At 36.8% G+C, this 26,889-nt stretch overlaps 1 protein-coding gene across 5 annotated transcripts in view; it reads left to right on the top strand.

Annotated features, from left to right (window-relative positions):
• ptprz1b (protein tyrosine phosphatase receptor type Z1b) overlaps nt 1–26,889 on the top strand; it is a 52,613-nt gene that overhangs the window by 12,181 nt on the left and 13,543 nt on the right. For 2 of the 5 annotated variants that reach the window (XM_048154642.1, XM_048154639.1), the window contains exons 2-17: nt 3,539–3,604; nt 10,524–10,703; nt 11,189–11,340; nt 13,022–13,117; nt 13,236–13,302; nt 13,389–13,546; nt 17,551–17,701; nt 18,175–18,359; nt 18,513–18,639; nt 19,288–19,340; nt 19,448–20,024; nt 21,942–22,421; nt 24,612–24,756; nt 25,305–25,396; nt 26,246–26,331; nt 26,691–26,711. In XM_048154642.1, coding sequence (XP_048010599.1) covers nt 3,539–3,604; nt 10,524–10,703; nt 11,189–11,340; nt 13,022–13,117; nt 13,236–13,302; nt 13,389–13,546; nt 17,551–17,701; nt 18,175–18,359; nt 18,513–18,639; nt 19,288–19,340; nt 19,448–20,024; nt 21,942–22,421; nt 24,612–24,756; nt 25,305–25,396; nt 26,246–26,331; nt 26,691–26,711 — 2,636 coding nt within the window. The remainder of the gene's footprint in view (nt 1–3,538; nt 3,605–10,523; nt 10,704–11,188; nt 11,341–13,021; nt 13,118–13,235; nt 13,303–13,388; nt 13,547–17,550; nt 17,702–18,174; nt 18,360–18,512; nt 18,640–19,287; nt 19,341–19,447; nt 20,025–21,941; nt 22,422–24,611; nt 24,757–25,304; nt 25,397–26,245; nt 26,332–26,690; nt 26,712–26,889) is intronic. The other 3 variants (XM_048154640.1, XM_048154643.1, XM_048154644.1) reach the window with 3 other exon arrangements.

Here is a 26,889-nt window from a genome sequence, read left to right as displayed (position 1 = left end):
TGAAATATCTAAACATCTAATCATTTTGTTTACCTGTCAAATCGAAGAAAATCCCCTTAGAGAGTGCAGGATGTGAAATTTAAGAGGGGTCCAATGAAGGGCTTGTTTTATTGGCGATAGACTCATTAACATCAAACTGTGAGCAATTTTAATCTAATTTGCCCCAGGCTTTTCTTTCAGTGCCTGTGAAATGGACCCGAGCCAGAGAATCTCTGGAGCTTTAGTGAGGCGCAGGTTGCTGCTCTTCCTCAGAGTATGATACTGTTCCTGTGAAACGGGCCTGGATTTTGTTTGACGAGCTGAGCAAAAGAGCTTTTTCCACTCGCAGTTTCATTGCCCTGCCAACTGGGATTTACTCCACACAACCGTCGAACACAAAGCCTGTTTTTAAGAAAGAAATGTCCTAAACAAATGGGTGTTTTACCATGTTTTACCACAAGAATGTGTGTGTGTGTGTGTGTGCATATATATATATATAAATGTGTGTGTGTATATATATATTTACAAACTTTTATGTTAGATGCGATTTAATCATGATTAATCAATTTGACAGCCTAAAAATACATATTTAAAAAGTGACTGTTTCCTAAGAAAGACCCTTATATGGACAGCAGAGGCGCTTATGTTTGTGAACATAACTTGTGTCTGGCTTTTCTTTGTAATAATGGTCTGTTCTGTGGCAAAAGTCTTCAAAGGATCTATTGTAGCAGCGGTTCATGGGCTCTGGGAGGCAGGGATGGCTGCGGCAGGGCCGGCCGTATTACATGCAGGGTGAGTTAGAGCAGTCAGGTCAGGGGGTAAGACTGTTAAAATGCTAAAATGCTCTTTAACTGACTTTTACATGCTTCATCAGTTTTCAGCATCTCCGAATCCCCTGGAAGGGCATTTTACACTGACACTTGGACTTGTGTTCAGTGTAGCCTTTTTTTTTCTTTCTTTCTTTGTTTTTTTTGTTTGTTTTTTTTTACAATTTTGGGTGAACTATTCCTTTGTGTACTGTCAGAGCATGTGGAGTTGTTGTTTATTAGAGGTTAGGGCTACAAACTGGACACAACTGTGTGTGTATGAGGTCATGTGTTCTTTCATCTCCACTCTCCCTTGTACACAGTGACATATGTCTTTTGATGTGTCTGGGCAGGTGTCCTCACAGTCTCACATGTGTTCTAGCACACACATACATGTGACACCCTACACTAGCACACACATCAGACAGTAATGTCAATCACCCGCTCTATAATAATGACCTTTCCCTCATCACTCTTTCATTTAGAGATATTTACACCACAGTCACAGGAGAGAGTAATGAGAGACGGTGAAATAGGAAAGGCCATTTGAGTCTGATGTCCTCAATTTAAAAGCATAACCTACTGTAATACCCTAGCAACTACCCGACTCTAGCAAACACATATACTATTTAGAACATCTTGCCAACAAAATATCAATGCCCTAGCAACCACATAGCAATGCACTATATATGCCACTTAGAACACCTTATCAACTTCAGAGCAACACTCTAGTAAACATCCACAACACTCTAGAAATCACAAAGCAATGTAATATATATCAATGCACTATATACAGCACTTGGAATACCTTAGCAGCAACATAGCAACACCCTAGCAACCATGTAGCAATGCACTATATATGCCACTTAGAACACCTTAGCAACAACATGGCAACTCCCTAGCAACCATGTAACAATGCACTGTATATGCTACTTAGAACACCTTAGCAACAACATAACAACACCCTAGCAACCACGTAGCAAGGCACTATATATGCCACTTAGAACACCTTAGCAACAACATGGCAACTCCCTAACAACCATGTAACAATGCACTGTATATGCCACTTAGAACACCTTAGCAACAACATAGCAACACCCTAGCAACCACGTAAAAATGCACTATATATGCCACTTAGAACACCTTAGCAACAACATAGCAACACCCTAGCAACCACATAGCAAGGCACTATACATGCCACTTAGAACACCTTAGCGACTACATAGTAAACATCCACAACACCCTAGAAATCACAAAGCAATTCATTATATAGCAATGCACTATATAAAACACTTAGAACACCTAAGCAACAACATAGCAACACCCTAGCAACCACATAGCAAGGCACTATATATGCCACTTAGAACACCTTAGCGACTACATAGCAACACCCTAGCAACCACATAGCAAGGCACTATATATGCCACTTAGAACACCTTAGCGACTACATAGCAACACCCTAGTAAACATCCACAACACCCTAGAAATCACAAAGCAATTCATTATATAGCAATGCACTATATACAACTCTTAGAACACCTAAGCAACAACATAGCAACACCCTAGCAACCACATAGCAAGGCACTATATATGCCACTTAGAACACCTTAGCGACTACATAGCAACACCCTAGCAACCACATAGCAAGGCACTATATATGCCACTTAGAACACCTTAGCGACTACATAGCAACACCCTAGTAAACATCCACAACACCCTAGAAATCACAAAGCAATTCATTATATAGCAATGCACTATATACAACTCTTAGAACACATTACAACAACATAGCAACAACAACCTAGCAACCACATAGAAATGCACTATATATGCCACTAAGAACACTTTAGTGACTACATTGCAATGCCCTAGTAAACATCCACAACACCCTAGAAATCACAGAGCAATTCACTATATAGCAATGCACTATATACAACACTTAGAACACCTAAGCAACAACATAGTAATGCACTATATATGCCACTTAGAACACCTTAGCAACAACATAGCAACACCCTAGCAACCACATAGAAAGGCACTATATATGTGTCAAGGCACTTAGTGACTACATAGAAATGCCCTAGTAAATATCCACAACACCATAGAAATCACAAAGCAATTCACTATATAGCAATGCACTATATACACCCCTTAGAAAACCTTAGAAGCAACATAGCAAAATCCTAGCAACCACATAAAAATGCAGTATATATGACATTTAGAACACCTTAGCAACCACATAGCAATGCCCTAGTAAACACACATAACACCCTAGAAATCACATAGCAATTCACTATATAGCAATGCACTATATACAACACTTAGAACGCATTACAACAACATAGCAACAACAACCTAGCAACCACATAGAAATGCACTATATATGCCACTAAGAACACTTTAGTGACTACATAGCAATGCCCTAGTAAACATCCACAACACCCTAGAAATCACAAAGCAATTCACTATATAGCAATGCACTATATACACTAATTAGAACACCTTAGCAACACCCTAGCAACCATGCAACCTAGCCTCATGGTGGCAACTTCTGCATTGGCAAAACTCAAAAAATAGTTTGCACTTGTATAATGGATTACAAACACTATTGATTCCAAAGATGTTTTATTTAGTGATTTCTGAGAAATTAAAGACTGTAAGTGTACAGGACACAGGCTTTACGCCTCATGCATTTGTGCTCCTCTGAATTACTGGTGCATTGACTCCAACTCTCCTCATCTTTCCCATTGCAGATCTGGCCACGCCGTACCTAAGAGGGCAGCGCAAACTCACAGAGGATGTCGACTGGTCTTACACAGGTGGGTAGACAACGAACAAATGCCCTTATTGTGTGCTTTTTACCAGACTTCAGTGTGGCATGCCACTGGCTTAAAGCCTTAAAAACCTTTTCTCCTTCGAGTGAGAGATAGGGATAAGGTAGCAGTAGATGGAAGTGAATAATGACGGATCAATGTCCGTTCTCCATTAGAAAGACGGCAGTGAGTCGACCTTTTGAATGAGAGGTACCAGCACACACTGCCACTGACCCGCCTGTGCAGGAGATTAGCTGAAAGTCTTAGACACTTTAAGATACTAAAGTCTTTAAAAAGAGTAAGTGACATTCAGGATTGACTTGTGGCTTTTAAATCGGGCCAGAGGACGCTTTGAAAATGGTAGAAAAACAGAACGGGATATTTATGCTTCAATGCTAATCGACATAGTCTTTATCGCTGTATAGAATACTATGAAATAACATGTTGTGTGCCTTATTCTGTGTAAGAAGCCACATCATCTCACAGAAGGATGTTTTCAAACACTCAACTGACATTATCAAGTGAGTTTGGAGTAAAACATGTTATTAAATGTTGTCTTTTGTTGGACAAGAGGTTCATAAATACTTCTCTTTGGAAAGATGTTTGACGCGTGTTGCACATTATAAGTGACTCAAACTCGCAATGATTTCAGATGGAGCAGCATTTACTACTGATCAGAGCCGTGCTTCACTGACAAGCTGTGCATAAAAATAATCGCAGCCTTTGCGATTTCATAATCGCGCTAGGCCGGATCGGTTTAAGCACGATTTAGGGTTATTTGCGATTAATCGTGCAGCCCTAGTCTCTGTGTAAAATACAAAAACACGAATTCGGGAAATCAGTTATGCCATGTGCATTGCATATTATTCTTTACAAAGTGAGATCGCCATCTACTGGCTTGGCAGCATAATGCAGCGTTTTAGTAGTTTTTCCGGATCCATGTGAACGGGGATCGTTTTGACAATGTTGTCGTCTGTACACAAAGTTTTTAGTACATCGTTGTCGTGTAAATGTACCCTCAGTGAACAAATCTTGTTTGAATGACTGAAGTAGAGTAGGATACTGACTGTGTGTGTGTGTGTGTGTGTGTTCACTGAGTCGAAGCTAAATGAATTAACATGTGAAAGAACACGCTTGATTGTGAGGCCCAGCACAGACCTGTGGAGAAAGAGAACGATACACTTTTCTGTTTTAACTCCAATTGTTTCTCGTAAAACCCCTCTCTCCTCAAACAAAAGTTGTCAAGCTTGAATGCTAATTTGTTCATAGACGCTTGGAACTTCAGCTGACAGTCACACAGTGACTCTATAACACTTCAGATTTCCTCCTGATATGTGGGAAAATCTGTTTTTATTATTATTATTATGCACTATTTTTGAATTTATGTCAACAGATACCGTGGTCTCGCCATCTGGTCATGATTAAATGAGCAATTTCTAATGTCTATTTTTACTGAGGCACTTAAAAAAAACTTTATTATCTCGCCTTTTCTTCACTTCTAATCCGTATTAGCATCCTTTACTGTGGGAACATTTAGGCCAATGCAATGGACCAGATACCCTTTATGGTGTGTTTTTTAAATTTCATGGGAAAAGCAAATCCTGGAATGCTTAGCGACGGAAACAAACAGGCAAATACTGAATATCCACTATTTCATCTCTTATTTAGTTCGTTCCAAATCGGTCTCTTATCAGATTTCATTTCACTCAGGATGCAGCTGTGTATGTAGGCAGTACTGTTTAACAGCAAGACTTGGTTTTGGGACAGAGTTCTTGAATCTGCTCACATGATCATTGGTTATTGTAGCATGTCAGTCCCCTGTCGACCCTGTTTTCCGAACCCCAGGGGTGCCTGTGATTCCTGCCTCTGGCATCGGTCCCTTTCCCATCTCCATCTGCTGCGGGGGCTGAGGCTTTTTCCTCTAATCTACATGCTCTGATAACCTGCGGATAGAGCGTTTACAGACGCCCGCCTACATCCTCATAAGCACCTCTGCTATTATTGCTCATGATCACAGTTTTATTCATGGGGCACACAGAGGATGTGTTGTACAAAAACATATGTGTTTCCTACAGCAAGTGTTGATGTGTAAATTATTGATCGATCGCAAAAGAGACTTTGTGTTATGGTGTACACAAGCTTAGTTGTCATGGAAACGACACTACAAGTTACTCACTCACAAGCTACATTCATTCAGACTGGTCACCCTCACAGGTTGACCATATAAAACTGTAATTTACAAACGAAGCATTATGAAATCCTTTACTTAAGGTTTGTGATGCGGGCTGCAATACAGTTGGCTGCTTCATTTTTCACCAAAAGTTTCTTTGCGAACTCTCCATTGTGCCTCGTTTACAAAATAAAATGCTCCGAACAAACATATAATCCTCTGATGTGATCTGGGACACCATTAAAGTAAACCATCCACTTGTTCCCGACTCTGGGATCCTTCTGAAGTCTGTACAGTGACGCAAATGAACTGTTTAAACTGGACGTGGCAACGTGAACGTTCTTTCACTCTTCCATTTTTCGTGTTGTCAGCAGACTCAAGCGTGTTTGAGTATGTCAGAAACTGAACTGTATACTGTATCCAGTGTAGACAGCATCAGTGATTATAATGGGTTCTGTTTGATTTTGACACTTACACCCAGTGTAAGAATTTTCAGCCATTAAGTGACTGAATGCCAGTGGGCGGGGCCTTTGGTGTGATGATGTATAACTATTCGTCGATGTGTTGCTCTGGAGGCAGTCATATGCAAATGTATTTTCCTGTATGATGTCACAGATCCCGCAATATCAAAACAAGCCATTTTTGGAGTTTGATTAAATAAATGCTTTGTTTATAATGAGGAGGATGTTTAAGCTATGAAACTTGCAGGATGTTTTAATGGTTCAAAGACCTCTTATATGTCAAACAATCGAGGCAAATTTGATTTGTCATGTCATATATTTTATATATATATATATATATATATATATATATATATATATATATATATATATATATATATATATATATATATATATATATATATATATATATATATATATACTTTAAATGTAATTAATTAGCGACATTTATTGAAATATATTAATATTAAATATATGAATTTGTTTACATCTAGATTTAATATAAAATAAATTATATGTAATTTTAGGTTTATATATATATATATATATATATATATATATATATATATAAAATTACATATAATCTGGTTTATATTAAATCTAGATGTAAACAAATATTTTTAATATTGATATATTTAGAGATTCCAATAAATAAATGTCGTGTGTTATAATTAAACAATTGTTATAATTAATAAAAGTTCTTGGAATTATTTTAGCTTTTTTAAGAATATATAAATATTAATATTATATACAATTAATAATAATTTATTATTTAAATATATAAATTAAAATGTAATATTTAAAAGTAAAATTAAATATTTTAAATTAAATATAATTAACAAAATATTTAATATTAATATATTTGAGTATTTTAAGAAAAGTTTAAATTGTCCTTTTTTGTTATTATTTTAACTTAAATATATATTTTTATTAAATAGGCTATAAGTATATATTTAAGTATATATATATATATATATATATATATATATATATATATATATATATATATATACTTGAATTCTTTAATATATATTAAGAATTTGCATTAAAATTATTTGATATTAATATTACTTGATTAATATTATTTGATATTAATATTACTTATAATTATATAAAATCATATGTAATATGAATATTATAAATAATTATATTTGTATTATTCAGTTGTTTACCATCAAATAGTGTATGTTTAGAGGACAGCTGCCCTTTTTTTTAATTCGTAGTGGGTTCACAGACATTCACACGGGTTGTGTGTTCTGCTTCTCCCCTCTGCCGACCTTCCTTAGTGGAATTTGAGAGGAAACTGTTGTGGATAATTGGTTGGTGTAATCAGACTGAATGTCGGTACAGATCAGGGTGTCATTATGGAGGGGGAGGATTCCACGATAACCATTCCCGTATGCGATCGTTCCCACGTTCATTCCCATCCACATTGCTTCAAAGGCCAAAGCGCATCCTACCTGTTATTGCGGCTTTCAGTCATGAGCAACCAGACCTTACGTGCTGTTAGAAAAATAGAAATATTCAAAATGTCAGAGCAGCCCAGAGGTCTCAGAATCCTTTAAATTACTTCAGGCTCTGCATTTATGCCACATCCGCAGACCACCGGTTACCATAGCAGCAGCCATTCTTTTTGATTACAGCGTATCCACGTCGCCGCGTATGTGTGTGTCTGCCGGGACAGATGCGGCACCGCTGTACCCTGACAGACTCGTAGTTCACCTTGCCAGCAGACGCTGTTTTCCTGTTGAATGTGGACGCCATCAATCAGGCTAATGGCAGACGTTTGTCTCGCATGTCGATATTAAGCACCTCGAGGATGTGGTTCTGGTGTCCTCACAGCCTAATCCTTTATAGCCTTTTAGAGACCTATTAATTATGTTGTAGCTTTAGAGGGTGAAGAATTAACGCCCAGCTTGGGAGGTGAAAGTGAAATCGCTGTAAAACGCTAATTGTCCTGCCGGGGAACATCAGAGCTGCTAATTCAGATCTTACGTTTCATCATGTAGTTAAAGAGGCGTCCTCGGGGACAATTTTAATCAGCTGTGTTTATGTTTGTGTGTGTGCGGTTTATTGCTCGCGCTTGTTCATTGATGTGTGACCCATTGCCATCTGCTCTGTGAGTTTATCATCTGGTGAAGTCAGTGTGATATATCATAGCGTGCAGTATATGTGTTCAACACCACTGCAAGTGGCATTATTTTGCTCTGATCAGCACTGACTTCTCATATGCCATACCATGTGCTGCCATATGCCATTATTTTACATTTTTGGCCTTTTATTTATAGTTTACAACAGAGAGAACAGGAAATTATACTCGGAAGAGGATCTGGAAAATGCTGAAACACAAATTTGACCCACATTGTGTTAGAAAATACACTAGGCCACAGCTTTGGCAAATGCTTTAATAAGCTACATCTAATAAATAATAAGATATTAAATAGAACTTTTAGACTCTTTATAAGGACGATAATGCAGAAAAACTTTGCATTTTCCATGCTTTGCCTTGTGACATGCTATATTTTATCTAAACCTACTTCAGCCAATAGTTTTTTTTGTTCTCGTATAATTATTGTACATGCAGTTATGATCACATATTAACTGAGAAACTATATGGAGAAACTTATTTTTAAGTTTATATATGGGTCAGTGACGTGGCAGGTCATTTTTTTTTTTTGTCCAAAGGCCTTAATAATAATAATAAAAAACAAAGATATGACATCAAAAGTATGTAAGGTAGAACAACCAAATCTGTTTTATCGAATCCAAAAGGTTTTAATTATATTTTGCTTCATATTTTAAAGATTTTGAAGTGTCAAAAGGTCATTCGGTTTAACCGTCCAAAGGCCAATACAGCCATTTCATTTGTGATTAAAATATCTTAAATTGTAATAAATGTATCTATTTTTATTCTGGCATGATTTTATAACATCATATATCAACATAGTGCAAAATGGTTTTAAATTGTGTAGAAGTCGTTGCTTTGTTATGAGAAAGAATGTCCGGAAAAATGAATTTCATTGATGTCATTTGGAGTAACCAATATAAAGGGACTATTTTGGATCAAGCCATGCGGTCAATATCATGTGACAGGATGTGACATCATTCAGACACCTGCAAAGGACCACACTGTCATTAAAGAAAGTAATTAACTCTCTCTTAACTATTTGAAAAAGCCATGTTTTCACTTTCGCTCATAAGCATGTCCCGAAACATCAGGTCATTCGGTACAACCGCTATAAAACATGGAAAACGTTGTAATATTTTAAAAACTTGTACTAAATATAAAATGTTTGATTGTCCTTTTGCTAGCTAGATAGATATCAGCCTGTTAGCATTCGTTATAACCAAAAGTGTCATTCGGTAAAACCGAAATTTTGGTTAAACTGAATGACTTTTTTGGTGACAAATTTTGTCTATCTTGTAAAAAATGACAAAAGCAGTGTTAACTGATTATAAAAACCACATAATTTCATTGATAACACTTAATAAAACTTCAAAATTAATTATATCTCCATTGTTTTTTTTGTTTTTTTTACACTTTTAAAAACCTTCATCAATGACCCAAATATATATATATATATATATTTTTTTTTTATGTTGTATTATTTGAGCATTCTGCTTGAGTGGATAGTTGCTCCTCTTTCCATTCATAAAACTGCTTTTGTTTTGCATTTTTAGCAGTTCTTGTATTATACAAGACATTATGATCTCATTAACTGAGAGTCTATATGGAATATCTTTGTATATATATTATATATAACAAACATGTAAAAGAACCAAAAACAGGATATGATGTCAGAAGATGCAACCCTAAAAAGGTGCTCAAGCATACCTGTTTTTTTCTTGTCGTAGTCGTGATGTTGCGCATCACAGTTCGTTACAGGTGTCAGAGCCGCGTGTCCTCGCAGCAGATCTTCGTTTGTGTGTGACGGAGGGATTTCTGCTGCTGTTGTGACTCCTTCACACATTTTATAAGCTTTTTACATACATACAACGAGCGCATTTAGCCCAGAACTCAGCATTATTTTGGATATTCGGTAAGTTTCTTCAAGAAAAACCGTACCAATCATGTTGTGAACGTATCACTATGCCTTTAGGTTTGGTATCTTTAGATTTGGTGTTAAAAATGCCAATGTGAACGCTAAGCAGACCAGGACTAAATGATTTTTTTTTGGGGGGGGGGGTCAACCAAGTGTGAACACACCCTAAGACAACAAATCTTAAATTCAACAAATCTGATTTTCTACAAGATTATTCCCTTGTTCATTTGTCACACCCTTACTCTTCACAGGGACCCTAAACCAGAAGCACTGGGTAAAGAAATATCCAGTCTGCGGCAATGCCAGACAGTCTCCCATTGACATCAGTGAGGAGTTCACTCAGGTTAGGATGCAGTACCAGAACCTGCAGCTGGAGAACTGGGAACAGCCCACCGACGACTCCACCACCATCACCAATGATGGCAAAACAGGTCTGTGGTGTTTACAAAGACCCACGTCCAGGAGCTGATGGAAAACATTGTGTAGTTTGTTCATTTGTGATGAATCGGGGTTAAAACACATTTAAACAGCACTCAGAGTGTCCTCTGATGAATGCAATTACAACCTGAGATTAATCGCTGGCAGACTAATGGAGCTGCTGAAGAATAAAATCTACTGAAATGACAATCATATTTCTTTCTTTTACATGGCAGCTGGTTGTCTTTAGATGGTCTGTGCTTTTACAGGAGCACAGAAGAAACGCTTGCACTGAATCTTTTGTTCTGATGTGACACTGTGAGAATGAGATTATTCCAGCACAAAAGGCAAAGCTTAAAATGAATCTTTTATTAAGGTGAAGAGATGAAAGCTGAAGTATGAGCAATTAGGAATGCTGAATGAAGAACGCAATTGCATATGGCTCATGTACGGACTCGTCACACGGTCATTGAGTGTGTGTGTGTATCATGTTTCTCAGTGGTAATCAGTCTGAACGGTCAGTACTTCATAAGTGGAGGTGGGCTCAGATCCAGGTTTAAAGTGGGCAGGATCGTGTTCCATTGGGGCCGGTGTAACGCCACTGCCGACGGCTCTGAACACAGCCTGAACGGCAACAGGTTCCCCCTGGAGGTAAAGTTCACCACACGAATAAATCACTGTGAATCATGTTCTCTGTAAGGTTGAAGATAACATGGAACTGAATTGATTTCTTCCATAATAATATGAAATATTCATGGTTGAAACAATATTCAGTGGGAAAAATTGTAGGAAGAATGTAATAGAAAATTAATAGAATTTAATGCTGGAATTTTATGTCTTCTTTTTTTTGGTTTGCGTCCATCAAATTCCAAATTAATAAATATCAAAAAGTAATAAAAAGAAATAAAATACAAATATATATATTGTTTCTCCCACCCCTAATGAATATATATATATATATATATATATATATATATATATATATATATATATATATATATATATATATACATACATACATACATACACAAAAAATACTTGTATTTGTATTTCATATATTTTTATACTATATTTATAGATATTTATTTATTTGGAAATTGATTGACGCACACCAAAATTATAAGAATATTCATAATGAATGCATTAGTCTCATGTTATATTTGGAGTAAAAACAATCTGACTAAATAAAACCAAGAATTCCAGCATTAAATTCTATTAAATTTCTATTACATTCTTCCTATGATATTTCCCACTGAATATTACACTGAATATTACACACACACACATACACACGAAGTTTCGTCTGCTCACCAAGGCTACATTTATTTAATTAAAAATACAGTAAAAAACAGTAATATTGTGAAATATTATTACAATTTAAAATAACTGTTTTCTATTTGAATATATTTCACAAAGTAATTTATTCCTGTGATGCAAAGCTGAATTTTCAGCATCATTACTCCAGTCTTCAGTGTCACATGATCCTTCAGAAATCATTCTAATATGCTGATCTGCTGCTCAAGAAACATTTAATGTGTACAATTGTACAAAATATTTGTGTACAATATTTTTTTTCAGGATTATTTGATGAATAGAAAGTTCAAAAGAACAGTGTTTATCTGAAATCTAATCTTTTGTAACATTATAAATGTCTTTACTGCCACTTTTGATTGATTTAATGCATCCTTGCTGAATAAAAGTATTCATTTCTTTAATTTCTTTTCAAAAAAATAAAAATAAAAATTCTTACTGACCCCAAACTTTTGAACGGTAGTGTATAATGCTACAGAAGCTTTGTATTTCAGATAAATGCTGTTCTTTTGAACTTTCTATTCATCAAGGAATCCTGAAAAAAAAAGTACACAACTGTTTTCAACATTGAAAATAATCATAAATGTTTATTGAGCAGCAAATCAGCATATTAGAATGATTTCTGAAGGATCATGTGACACTGAAGACTGGAGTAATGATGCTGAAAATTCAGCTTTGCATCACAGGAATAAATTACTTTGTCATTACTTTTAAATAGTACACAGTTATTTTAAATTGTAATAATAATATGTAATAATATTTGAGCAGACGAAACTTCTTTTAAAAACATTAAAAATCTTAGTGGTTCCAAACTTTTGGACTGTACTGTATATATATATATATATATATATATATATATATATATATATAATTTCATTAAATAAATAAATAAATAAATGTGTGTGTGCATATATACAATTAGCATGGTATAAAATGAATCATACCATGATAAATGTGAATTCATGTTGACGTTGTTAATGAAATATATGGAAGTGAGTTTGTCTCTCTGTCTCTCTCTCAGATGCAGATATACTGTTTTGATGAGGAGGAGTTTGAATCCATAGACGAGGCGATAAGTAGCGGAGGAAAGATAACTGCTGTGGCTGTCCTTTTTGAGGTGACATTTTCATCCTGTGAACATCACACACGCTTATACACATCTGTATATTAACTCGTATAACATCACCATTGCATGGTTCGGTCATAATGACCTTAAAGTTCGGTCTATACCCTAGGCCAGCTTTGAAGACAACCAGGATTATGTGGCCATCATTGAAGGGGTGAACAGCGTGAGCCGATTTGGTACATCCTTGTTTTTCACATATAATTTTCATTGTTCATCTGCATAATTGCAGTAACACATGAACATGCTTCTATTTGACATTAAGGTAAAAGCAGCCCTCTGGAAGCCTTTTCTCTGCTGGCTCTGCTTCCACAGTCCACTGAAAAATACTTCACGTACAACGGCTCCCTCACCTCGCCGCCCTGCTCGGAGAACGTGGAGTGGATTGTGTTTAAAAACACAGTGGCCATCTCAGAAACCCAGGTCAGGACGTCTACTCGCATTATTTTCTGTGCAACACATAATTTTGCACAATAAAGTCAGTCTTGAAGATCAGGCTAGTGAGATGCTTCACTATTGCAGCCACTGGCTCTTGTGTGTGTGTGTTTGGTTTAGGTAATCCCTACATTATAGGGACAAAATGTCCCCACAAAGGTGCCAATATCCAAAATCCTTGTCCTTGTGCGGACATCTTTTGTTCTATGGAATGTCCCCATAAAACATGAAAACCAAACATGTGTTTGTGTGTGTGTGTGTGTGAGAGAGAGAGAAACCCCTCTCCTAAAAATGGAGCGTGGTGAATACATCCCTGACAGCCCCTTTAAGCTATTCTTGAGCAAACGCGGAGGCGTGTGCATTAATATTTCAGCTGGCCGCCGCCTGACGTGTGGATCAGAGATAAGCCTTCTGTGGCGGGGACACAACTTTGCCCCTCTTATCCAGATGCACTTTAAAGCTCAGTTTTAAGATGCGAGGAGGTTTTTTTTTTGTCATGTGGTTGCGTAGCTATTTTTTCTTTGCCCTCATGCCTGATCCACTTTAAGCACAGCCTGTTTCTTGAGCATGAAAATTTGATGTGGCGAAACACAGACACACTAAAGTACAGTTGATGAATCTTTAGCACTGGTTCAGCATTTGCATAAATTCACTCATGCATATAAAGCTATTCACACTCATTTATTTGATGATTCCAATTTAAATACAATCAATATAAACAAATTAACTCTTTTTTTTTTTTTGTAATTTATAAATTATTATTATTAATAATATAAAATTCTGTCATGAAACTATAGATGGCACAGGCTGATAGGTCCTTAAAGGGATAGTTCACCCAAAAATTGACTCATTTACTCACCCTCAAGATGTTCCAAATCTGTATGTGTTTCTTTCTTCTGTTAAGATATTTTGAAGAATGTTGGTAACCAGACAGTTGACAGTAGCCATTGAGTTCCATACTATTTTTTCCTACTATGAAAGTCAGTGATTATCTGGTTACCAGCATTCTTCAAAACATCTTCTTTTGTGTTCAGCAGAAGAAAGAACCTTATACAGGTTTGGAATAGGCTTGCTGCGATAGTTGGTGTTGACGGTGTTACCGGTGTTATGTCACGTGCCCACTGTGGCACCGCCCCCACCGTCGTTTTGATTTTTTATAGTAATAAAAATCATTTAGTTCAGTCAGAAAACAGACACTACAATTAAAAACTGCTCAATGTGAGCCGAACAAGAGTCATAGCACAGATCACCAGCAGGAGTCAGATTTCATTTATCATGAGTGGGAAGCTGACCGACAAGACGATGACGGAAGATTGGATTTTTGCTTGCAGACTTGCAGTCTGTATAATGCATAAACACAACTTCATTCTTTATAAATCTCTCCAACAGTGTAGCATTAGCCGTTAGCCACGGAGCACAGCCTCAAATTCATTCAGAATCAAATGTTAACAATATAACAGTATACAATACTCACATAATCTGACGCATACATGCAGTATGCATGACGAACACTTTGTAAAGATCCATTTTGAGGGTTATATTAGCTGTGTGAACTTTGTTTATGCACTGTTTAAGGCAAGCGCGAGCTCCGGGGACGGAGAGCGCGCGATTTAAAGGGACCGCAACCTGAATCGGCGCATTTCTAATTATGCCCCAAAACAGGCAGTTAAAAAAATTTATTAAAAAAATCTATGGGGTATTTTGAGCTGAAACTTCATAGACACATTCAGGGGACACCTAAGACTTATATTACATCTTGTAAAAAAAAACATTCGATGGCACCTTTAAGAAAATTAATGAACCCACCATTCAAGCAATTGCCGCCCCCGATTTGGCGCTTATTTGAAAGCAAAAGTAAAATGCGCATGGCCGCACAGGCATGTTCATTCCTATGGACTTCATTAATTGAAATCCATAGTTATGAATGCCTGTGCAGCCGTGTGCATTTTACTTTCACTTTTTCGAATTAGTGATTTAAAGCGAGATGCAAAAGAGGGAACCCCCCCATCCCAGTGATACCTTTATTACCGGTGTTGTCACACGTTGATGAACCAGTGGGAAAATTTCCTCAGCGTCACAACCTTAGTTTGGAAAAACTTAAGGGGTGAGTAAAAGATTTTCATTTTGGGGTGAACTATCCCTTTAAAGCAGAAGTAACTTTTTTTACCTTCATAAATAGTTTTCTAAGTCCTTACGATGGTTAATTGACTTGTAGTGGTGTGTTTGAGGCGAGCACTAACCCCCTCTGGCACGTCTACGCCAAAAAACAGCACTTGCAAGTTGAGCTGCGCCGACCCGACACAATCTCGCCTCATGTTCACGTTCACGCGAGAGTGACAAAATGCTTTATGGTAATTCAAAAACAATGTATATATTATGACTTTATTTCGAAAATTACCCACCTCCATCGAGATTTCTTGTACTGTATTTACAAAACTACTGCACTGGTGAGCGTTGTAGTCGTTGTAGTCCAGAGCTGCGCTTGAACTAACCTGTAGGGGGAGCTTCGCAAATCTTACTGAGTTCCGCTTTAACTCAATCTGCTTGCAATCACATCATTCTCTGTAGGGCTCAGCTGATTGGTTCCCGTTGTATCAGTAGCCAATGAGCTCGCTGCTCAACTTTCAAATACTGGTCAGCATTTTCTGTAGCAGTTGCAACGGGCTTTCAGAAACCTCCACCTTCCCCAGCTCCACCTGTATAGATCTGCTATGGGTAATTCATAGGGGTGTGATGAGATCTCGTGGCACGAGATCTCGCGAGACTAATATGTGACGAGATTTCTCATCGAGGCGAAAAGTAGTCTCGTGATGTTGTTGCCATGACAGAGTGGTTAGGATGATTAGGACAGAATATGCCACAGCTTCGTTTACAGTACGCCTCCACTGTCGTTTTGCTTTGTATTTAAATAAAAAAAACATTTAATTCAGTTGGATAACGGTTGCCACCGCTCCATATTTACAGAGTTACGCGCGATCGCTAAAAGTGAAAGTAAACGCGAGCGCTTTCAACGCGATGTCAATACCCCGCATTTTGAAAGCGGATCCCTGATGCATGCAAGCATCTCTCAATATGAAAGCTATTTTAGGCTGGGCAGCGTAGTTGTAACCATCTCTTAGCTCTGTATCAAAGAAAAATTTGGTCTTATTTGCACTTTGGTTGCACTTATTGTAAAGTGTTACCATAAAAAATTAATAACAGTTTTCTCTTAATCTTGTTAAGCATAAACAGTAAGGTTTCATTTGTTAACATTAGTTAATGCACTGTGAACTATCATGAACTAACAATAATTGGCTATTTTTATTAACTAACATAAACAAAGATTAATAAATACTGTAGCAAATATATTGCTCATTGTTAGTTGATGTTGGTTAATTAATGTTAATAAATGAGACCTTATTGTAAAGTGTTACCATTTTTATTTATACTGTTTTTATGATCAGTTTGGGGAAAGGAGTTCAGTTAGGAGGTCAAAAGTTGTAGAAGCTCATAAATCATGTACAGTAAGATCTGAAGAGACTGAAATCATACAGAAGTCAGTCAGTTGAGTTAGTGGCAAAACCTTTTACAGTACTTGAGTATTGTTGTCTTTTACTGCATATGATAATTCATACTAAGAAAGTAGAACTGAAATGACATTCATTACGAGATGATTAGTTAAAACATTTTAAAGACACCTGCAGAATATTTTTTCTAGACATGTATTTCGCCATTGAGGATTTCTTAAAAATAGTGTGTAAAAATCTTGTCTCATCTCATCTCGTGAACTCAATCTCGAGTCTCGTCTCGTCTCGTGAGATACCCGTCTCGTCACACCCCTAGTAATTCATGTACGCTAAATTGTACGGCAGCAGCATGTCTTACTTGCTCACAGCAGCGTGTTGTGTATGTACTGGCAGAGTTGTCATGACAGAATTACTATTATTATTAACTGTTAGCAAGGTATTGTAATCTTGTCTCATTATCATCTCATTATTCATGCATTTTTGCAGCTGGAGGTGTTCTGTGAGGTGATGACGATACAGCAGGCCGGATACGTCATGTTGACCGACTACCTGCAAAATAACTACAGAGAACAACAACAGCAGTTCATGGGACAAGTGTTTTCATCCTACACGGGCACAGAGGAAGTCCCTGCACCCAGTATGCATACTACACACTCACACAGCACAGCCTAACAAAGACACTCAGAAACAAGGATGTGCCCATGATACATATAAAATAAGGACCAGAGAGGAGTGAGAGATCACCTCTCAAGGTCAAGTTGAGTGTTCGCATACATAAAAAACGATATACAAATGTGAATTGAAAATTGAATTGAATAACCTCCTTCTCCTGACCGTGGACACACACGCGTTACGCTTTTTAAAAACCTTGCAGCAAATGTGTGTTGCTAGGAAACCCCACTTTGGCGATTGTCCAAGAAAGAAAAAAAATACTCCAATTCTGTTTCAAACGGAGTTGATTTAGAAGCAATTTTGTAAGTTATTGCTATGTGACTGAAGTTACGGCTCCTTATTAGAATGAAAGCATGATGTGCTGCTTTCCAATAAAACAATATTCTCTTTATTCAGCTCAAGTCAGTTCAATGTAATTTCAAGCTCTTCTGTGTTTAGTGTGCAGCTCCGAACCACAGAACGTGCAGGCAGACTCTGAGAATTACACTGGCATCGTGGTGACGTGGGAGAGGCCACGGGCCGTCTACGACACCACCATTGAGCGCTACTCCGTCACCTACCAAAGACTCCAGGGCAAAGACCCACCCAAACAACAGTATCTGACAGATGGAGACCAGGATGTGGTGAGTACTTTTTGCCACCTCCACTTGACTGCGTTGACTGAAGCAGGGATATTTCAGTCGACATTGTTACATGATAGCTGATAGTTCAAGGTTAGTCTAGTCCTGATGGTTAAAAACAGGTGTTATGATATAGGACTGTCTTATTTTTTTCAGGGGGCCATTATCCATAATCTGCTAGCGAACAGTAGCTATGTTGTCCAAGTGGTGGCGCTGTGCATGAATGGATTGACTGGAAAAATGAGTGACCAGGTTATTGTGGACATGCCTCTCGAAGATCCTGGTAATGCTGAATCAATCCAAAAATCAGACAATCTCACAAAAACATCAAGAAATGTCTGGGTCAAATTTCACACACACACACACACACACACACACACACACACACACACACACACACACACACACACACACATATATATATATATATATATATATATATATATATATATATATATATACAATATTTTCATGACAATTAAGCGAATATTTCATTACAGTTACAATAACAAGGATTGGGAAAAAACTTTCTGTATTAATAATCTTGCTTTATTACCATAACGTAATACATTAGGTATATATTTTATGGTATATAAGCAATGATATATTTTTAAGGCACAATTATAAAGTACAATTATAATTATTTATCATTACAGTATTTGCTTTACTGAATTTATTAATTAATTATTAAAAAAATCCTGTCTTTTGATAAAGAAAACCTGTCTGGTTACAATGCACTGAAATGAATATTACTGAGTATTGTTGGTATTATTATTATTGCATCGGTATTCAAAGCTATATATATATTATTTTGTGCAAAAATTGGGGTGAAATATGACCCAGATATTTTTTTTGTGTTAATCACCCTATTATACAGTATTCATTTTTTTTTCTTTTAATTAATTCACCAATATTTTCTTTGACCCTACAGTAAATGAGCCTGATCCCTTTGGTGATTTAACAGAATCAGAAGAATATAATGAGGTGAGTTTTTTTTTTTTTTCTGAATGTAGATTGTAAAACTATTCATAAATGATTGCATCATGAGCATTTTCTGTTTTTTGGATGAGCTTGATGTATTTTGTTTTCAGGGAACAGCTCCACCTGCTTCTAAGTCTCCGCCCGGCCGAACCCTCATCCGTGATTCCGGAAGCTCCATCTCCATCACCACAGTGACGGACCAACCAGGCTTCCTTTTCCCCGTTGTCAGGACAACCCCCATTACAGTCAAAGGAAAAATTACAGAGGAGTCTTCGCTGTCATGGTCACCTGACCAAAACAAAGCCAGAAATGAAACTAAGCGGCCACTGAGCAAACTCATTCCAGAGGAGAGCGGCCACCTTCCTCACAGCAACATGGTGGTCACAGACATCTACTATGAGGATGTCCTCAACATCAGCACCACAAAAGCCACATCAGATCTAAACAACAACCTTCTCACTGCACCGCCAGGTGCTCAGGACCAAGAGATCTCAGTCATGACAACCAAAACTTCATCAACTTCTGCTCCATTTAAACGACTAGTGCCAAAACAGCCAGCGAAGATGACCACCATCACTCCTGCAGTAAATACAACTTCAACAGCTAATGCAAGCACCGTGACTACTGGATCATCTCTTTCGGCATCTATTAAGATCATTTCTCAGACCACTCAGCCACTGTTTAACGGTAAGACAATCTTAATCAGCGTATTTGCTTAATCAAAATCTTTCGCTAAATGCTAACTTGCTTGCAGGAAAGTGCTGGAAACGCTGGTTATGAAAAATCAAACAATAGTACCTGAGTAGTTCGGTGATTTCAGCAATATATAGAGCAGTGTTTCCCAACTTAAAGGGATAGTTCACCCAAAAATGAAAATTCTGTCATCATTTACTCACCCTCGAGTTGTTCAGAACCTGCATGACGTTCTTTCCTCTGTTTCCTCTGTTCTTCCATAGAATAGAAAAAAAAATAATACCTAGTTCTGTCATGAAACTCTAGATGGAGCAGGCTAATAGGAACTATGGAAATCAACGGGGACCAGAAACTGTTTGGTCACCCATATTCTTCAAAATATCTGATTTTGTGTTCAGCAGAAGAAAGAAATTAATGCAGGTTCTGAACAACTTGAGGGTGAGTAAATGGCAGAATTTACATTGAACTATCACTTTTAAAGGATTAGTTCACTTTCAAATAAAATTCCTGATAATTTACTCACCCCCATGTCATCCAAGACGTTCATGTCTTTCTTTCTTCAGTCGAAAAGAAATTAAGGTTTTTGATGAAAACATTCCAGGATTATTCTCCTTATAGTGGACTTCAATGGAGCCCAAACAGCTGAAGGTCAAAATTACAGTTTCATTGCAGCTTCAAAGGGCTTTAAACGATACCAGACGAGGAATAAGGGTCATTTTCGAAAAAATTTTAAATGTATATGCTTTATATAAACAAATGATCGCCTTCCAAGTGCTTTTGCCAAAACCGCACTTTCGTATTCTTCAAAAAGTTTACGCTGTATGTCCTACGCCTTCCCTATTTTACTTACAGAACGAACGCAGCGCCATTTCCGTTTTTTTTTCCGTAAGTAGAATAGGGAAGGTGTAGGACATACAGCGTAAACTTTTTGAAGAATACGAAAGTGCGGTTTTGGCGGAACCACTTGGAAGGTGATCATTTGTTTATATAAAGCATATACATTTAAATTTTTTTCGAAAATGACCGATCATTTCTCTAGATAAGAACCTTATTCCTCGTCTGGTATCGTTTAAAGCCCTTTGAAGCTGCACTGAAACTGTAATTTTGACCTTCAACCATTTGGGGCCATTGAAGTCCACTATAAGGAGAATAATCCTGGAATGTTTTCATCAAAAACCTTACTTTCTTTTCGACTGAAGAAAGAAAGGCATGAACATCTTGGATGACATGGGGGTGAGTAAATTATCAGGAAAATTTTATTTGAAAGTGAACTAATCCTTTAAGTACTCCTTCATAAACACCACCCTTGTGAAAAAGAAGTAGATAGTGAACTTAAGTATGATGTTTTGAATTGCATGTCAAAATGTATTATTATTATATTATATTATATATGGAATGCAACCCATAAATGAATACAATGTAATTTGTACAAATGTTAATGAAAAGTTACAAATTATAGGTAACGTACAGGTTTAAAAAGCAAAAATGTCTTTCTAAATCTGCTACTCTTGGTTGGGAATCACTGTCAAAGAGTAGTCAAGCATCCAGAAACGCACTGTGCTCAAGGTGATGGTGGTGCAATTGTTACCACCATTTTGTGCCACAAATGCTCTCGAAAAGCTTTGCACATCCACCATTTGTAATTCACCTGCTGGACTCTCTCTTCTCGGCTGGTTGGCTCACTCTTCAAATGTTGAACGTGGTGGCGGCTCCTCTCTTTCGCTTGTGCATTCAACCTTTGCCTTCTTTCTCTTGCACATGGTGATGGCGCCCCCTTGGTGGTGGCTTTAGGTATTCCCAAAATATGCAAGATATTAATTTGATTCCAAGCACTTCTTTCCTCCGCCGTAAATAGTTTTTGAGTGAGCTTAGAGAGTTGAAGTCTTAACTCTTCAGACGTGTTTGTTACAGCCACATCACTCAGTAATCAAAAGGTATCGACGGCTCATGATGCCACAAATCTCTATGAATCCTCCACTCGCTACCCAACCATCTTTTTGGAGGAGGGATCAGCTCAAGTACCTTCTTCAGATGGGCAGGGAGAGTTCAGCGGATCAGGGTCCGCGATCTTCCTAGAGGAGCTCGACCGGGAATGGGAGCTCGACCAAATCCGGTCGGCTCCCAAAGACTCCGATCTGAGCTACAGCGGTAAAACTGGAGATGAAAATAATGAGGGATTGTCCTCTACTTTCTACTTTGAGAGCGAGCGAGAGGATGCCACCACCGAAGAACCAGAAAACCAGGCTTTTCTCTCATGGGTGACCTGGTCAGCTGAGTCTGACACCGGCTCAGGTCAAGGAGGGTCAGTGACCTCTCAAATCGATGATATTCCCATACAGCTCATAATTCCTGAACTCACTATTCGAGAGTCAGAGGAAGACCAAGATACAGGTAAAATGATGTCAAAACATTTGGAGAATGAAAAACATGACTTCTTGTATAAGTTTGATTGATAAGAATGGAATATAATAGATTTGCAAAATGATTTAAAGAGCCATATATGCTCATTTACAAGTTCACAATTTTATTATGGAGTCTGTTAGAATTAGGTTTGTCAAAAGTACCGACTTCAGTACCTTGAATCTTTAAAAATGTGACGATATCAGCATTTCTTCTTAGCGTTTTGAGTGCTGTTGAGCAGATTCTTAAACACCTTTGATTGGCCATTGTGTTTATCAGCGGATCCGTTTATCAGCAGATCCATTTATATTAGGGATCATCTATAGGACATCTGCTTTCAAATGCTTGTATCTGTGTAAGCGCTCGGTGAAGAATGTCAAAGATGTCTATTTACAACATGTTTTTGAAGCGTTGATCATTGTAGCCAATCACAGGCGTATCTGTTGAGTGCGTGAACACAATGGCCATTCAGAGGTGTTTACAAATCTACTCACCAGCACTCAAAATGATAGTGGGAAATGCTGGTATTGTCACATTTTTTAAATTTCAGTACCGAAGTTGGTACTTTTGACAACCCAAGTTGGAATACATTTACATGCGTTAACGTTAAAAAACCCCCATTATTTTTCCTATTTTGTAAGTTTCTGCAGCACCTCTTTTTACCCTCTGCCTGAAACACTCTATATAAGTCTAAGGTGTCCCCTGAATGTGTCTGTGAAGTTTCAGCTCAAAATACCCCATAGATTTTTTTTTATTAATTTTTTTAACTGCCTATTTTGGGGCATCATTAACTATGCACCGACTCAGGCTGCGCAGCCCCTTTAAATCTCTCGCTCCCTGCCCCCCGAGCTCTTGACTATAAGTGCAGTTATACAGTGCATAAACAAAGTTCACACAGATAATATAACCCTCAAATGGATCTTTACAAGATGTTCGTCATGCATGCATCGATTCCTGTGAGTATAGTATTTATTTGGATGTTTACATTTGATTCTGAATGAGTTTGAGGCTATATGCTCTGTGGCTAAAGGGCTAATGCTACACTGTTGGAGAGATTTATAAAGAATGAAGTTGTGTTTATGCATTATACAGACTGCAAGTGTTTAATAATGAAAATAGCGACGGCTCTTGTCTCCGTGAATACAGTAATAAACGATGGTAACTTTAACCTCATTTAACAGTACATTAGCAACATGCCAACAAAACATTTAGAAAGGCAATTTACAAATATCACTAAAAATATCATGATATCATTGATCATGTCAGTTATTATTGCTCCATCTGCCATTTTTCACTATTGTTCTCGCTTGCTTACCTAGTCTGATGATTCAGCTGTGCACAGATCCAGATGTTAATACTGGCTGCCCTTGTCTAATGCCTTGAACGTGAGCTGGCATATGCAAATATTGGGGTCATACATATTAATGATCCCGACTGTTACGTAACAGTCTGTGTTATGTTGAGATTCGCCTGTTTTCCGGAGGTCTTTTAAACAAATGAGATTTATATAAGAAGGAGGAAGCAATGGAGTTTGAAACTCAGTGTATGTCTTTTCCATGTACTGAACTCTTGTTATTCAACTATGCCAAGGTAAATTCAATATTTGATTCTAGGGCACCTTTAAACCCCGCCTTTCCTACAAGCCCAGTCTTCTCTGATTGGTCAACCACTTAGAGCATGTGTCAGAAATGTAACGCCCCTTACCATAATTGGGTTTCAGCTCCCAAGGCTTCTTGAGGAGCTGTAAACAGTATTATATCTATGGTAAATGCCATCGAGCGCTGCAGGATGACATCAAAACCTGGAAGTCTAATTCGCCGCTGGTTCCCTCGAGATTTTCCTATGGGGTTTTATAATTGGGGTTTTCAGTTTATGAGTAAAATAAATCCTGTGGTAAACAAAGCTTGACAATACTTTGATTTTTTTGTTCTACAATGTACACAGCACACACTCACACCCAAACTGTCATATATGTTTTGAAAAATAAACATAACTGCTTCAAAATTTACATTTTGGGTATGGGTGTGTTGATCATTTCATTCTCCATGAGCTAGCAGTTGGATTGCATATAGACATATCCACAGATTTTGTAGCTCCTTGAATATGTTGAATATTATTCATCATGAGATTGTTCATTAATAGATTTATTAAGGACTGTTTTGCTCCTATTTCCATCATCAGAGGCGAGTAACAGCAGTCCGGAGTCTCGTGTCGGGATGGTGGGAGGAACGGAGAAAGAGAAAAGGACCGTTGTTCCTCTGGCTGTGGTTTCCACGCTCACTATCCTGTGTTTGCTGGTGCTGGTGGGCATTCTCATCTACTGGAGGTATTAATCTTCAAACACACATCAGTGTGTGAATGTTTGCTTTGAGATTACATATACTAGATCTACCTGCTCAAAATCTCACAAACTCACAAAAAAAAAAATGTCCAGATGACATTTCACTCATTTTAAAGGTGCAGTAAGCGATTTCTGGGAAACACTGTTGATATTTGAAATCAACCCAAACAAACATGCCCCTCCCCTTCATTGCTCCGCCCCCAAAACACACAATGCAAGAGTAGATGTCTCTGATCATAACCCTTCTTTTTCCAGTGATATTCCTCTGATCTTTTCTCTTTTGTAATGTCTCTCAGCCACATCTCTTTCTCCCTCTTGCTCACTCTCTCTCTCTCCTCCTCCATCATAATTGGACACACCCCCTACTGCTGATTGGCTACAAGAGTGTTGTGCTGCTCGGTCCGATCAACTTTCAACAGTGTTTCTCAGAAATCACTTTCTGGGCCTTTGTGTTTTTTGTTCTCGTTATTTTCATTAAATGTTCTTATTTTAACTGTAATAAAGTACAAAAATTGCTGTAAAATATCTTATAGGAGATGCTTTCAAACGGCACATTTTTATGTAGAGGACAACAATTCAGTCCGTCCCATATCAGCCCCATCAACCCCTCTTCTTCTGCCTACAGGTAACAAAACTTACACTCAGATTCAGACAGATAAAATTATTATATAAAAAAAAATGTTTACTTTCATGTCGTATCAGCTATTTATTTATTTATTTATTATTTATTTATTTATTATTTATTTAAACCATTATTTATTATTATTGTTTGTTATTTATTTAAAAAAATAAAATATAAATAATGTATTTATTAAATACAATTATTTACAATTACTTTTATAATAAATAAACTAATTTACTTATTTAAGTAATTGTATTGCTTAAAATATTTTATTTATTTATTATTAATATTTATTTATTTGTATTTAATTGTATTTATTTAAACAAAGTTATTTATTATTTCTTAAAATCAATTATTGAAAAATATAAATAAATAAATGATTTATTTCTTAAAAACACAGCTACTTACAATTACTTTTATGATAAATAAACTTAAGTAATTGTAATTGTTTAATAAAAATGTATTTATTTATTATTATTTATTTATATTTATTTAATCAAACAAAAAACGGTTATTATATATTAGTTATTTCTTAAAAAATACAAATAAATGTAATGTAATTTATGTAATAAATAATTGTATTTATTTATTTAATTGTATTTATTTAATTGCATGCATTTGTTTAAACAAACAAACAAACAAACAAACAAACAGACAGTTATTTATTATTTATTAAAGTAAAAATACAAATAAATGCAGTAATTTAATTACTTAAAAATAAATAAATTTGTTTATTTATTACAAAAGTAATTGTATTTAAGTAATTGTGTTTTTATAAAATAATTTTATTTATTTAAAATTGATCATTTATATTTATTTATTTCTAAATACTTGTTTTCTTTTTGATGGCAGAGGATAATGAAGCCCTCCCTGTTAAGGATTTTGTGAAACATGTTGCTGATCTTCACGCAAATCACACGTTCTCCAAAGAATTTGAGGTACTTGTGATTTTTATCACTGTTTAGTCAGTTATCTTGACATTTCTAAATATGCAACCTTAAACACTGCATCTTATTATGCCACATAAAAATATAAAACAGTGCATTAGTGTCATAAATTGATGAATATGAGCGCTATGGGGCAGCATGTATAGAGATGTACAGGTGTCTGTGTGAGGGAACACTGTTCACTGTGGCTCCACTGACTGCATGGACACCCACACTGAGCAACAGCCCCGTCTAAACCCGTCTGTAGCATGAAAACACATGCAAACGTGCCTCATGTACCTGTACCTGCCTCTCTGTTTGTCCTGGACTTTCATTGTGCTTTTCTGCATTCTCACCCCCTCCCTTATTAGATCTTGAAAGAGTCTTACGAGGTAAGACACATCTCCCTTTGTTTAGTCTTACTTATTCTTTTGCATTGTTGTTATTCTTCAGTTCATTGTATTGACGTGTCAGTGTTGCTCTTTGCATGGTTGCATGATAAAGTGAAATAGTTTGGAAATGGATATGGTCTGAGTTGTACTTTTGTCAGTGACGGGGATGAAACGTTTC

The sequence above is a fragment of the Megalobrama amblycephala genome, linkage group LG14 (genome assembly GCF_018812025.1).
Source record: "Megalobrama amblycephala isolate DHTTF-2021 linkage group LG14, ASM1881202v1, whole genome shotgun sequence".
NCBI classification, from domain to species: Eukaryota; Metazoa; Chordata; class Actinopteri; order Cypriniformes; family Xenocyprididae; genus Megalobrama; species Megalobrama amblycephala.
The sequence above is the reverse complement of the archived record's forward strand: the minus strand, read 5'-3'. Positions and strand labels throughout refer to the sequence as shown.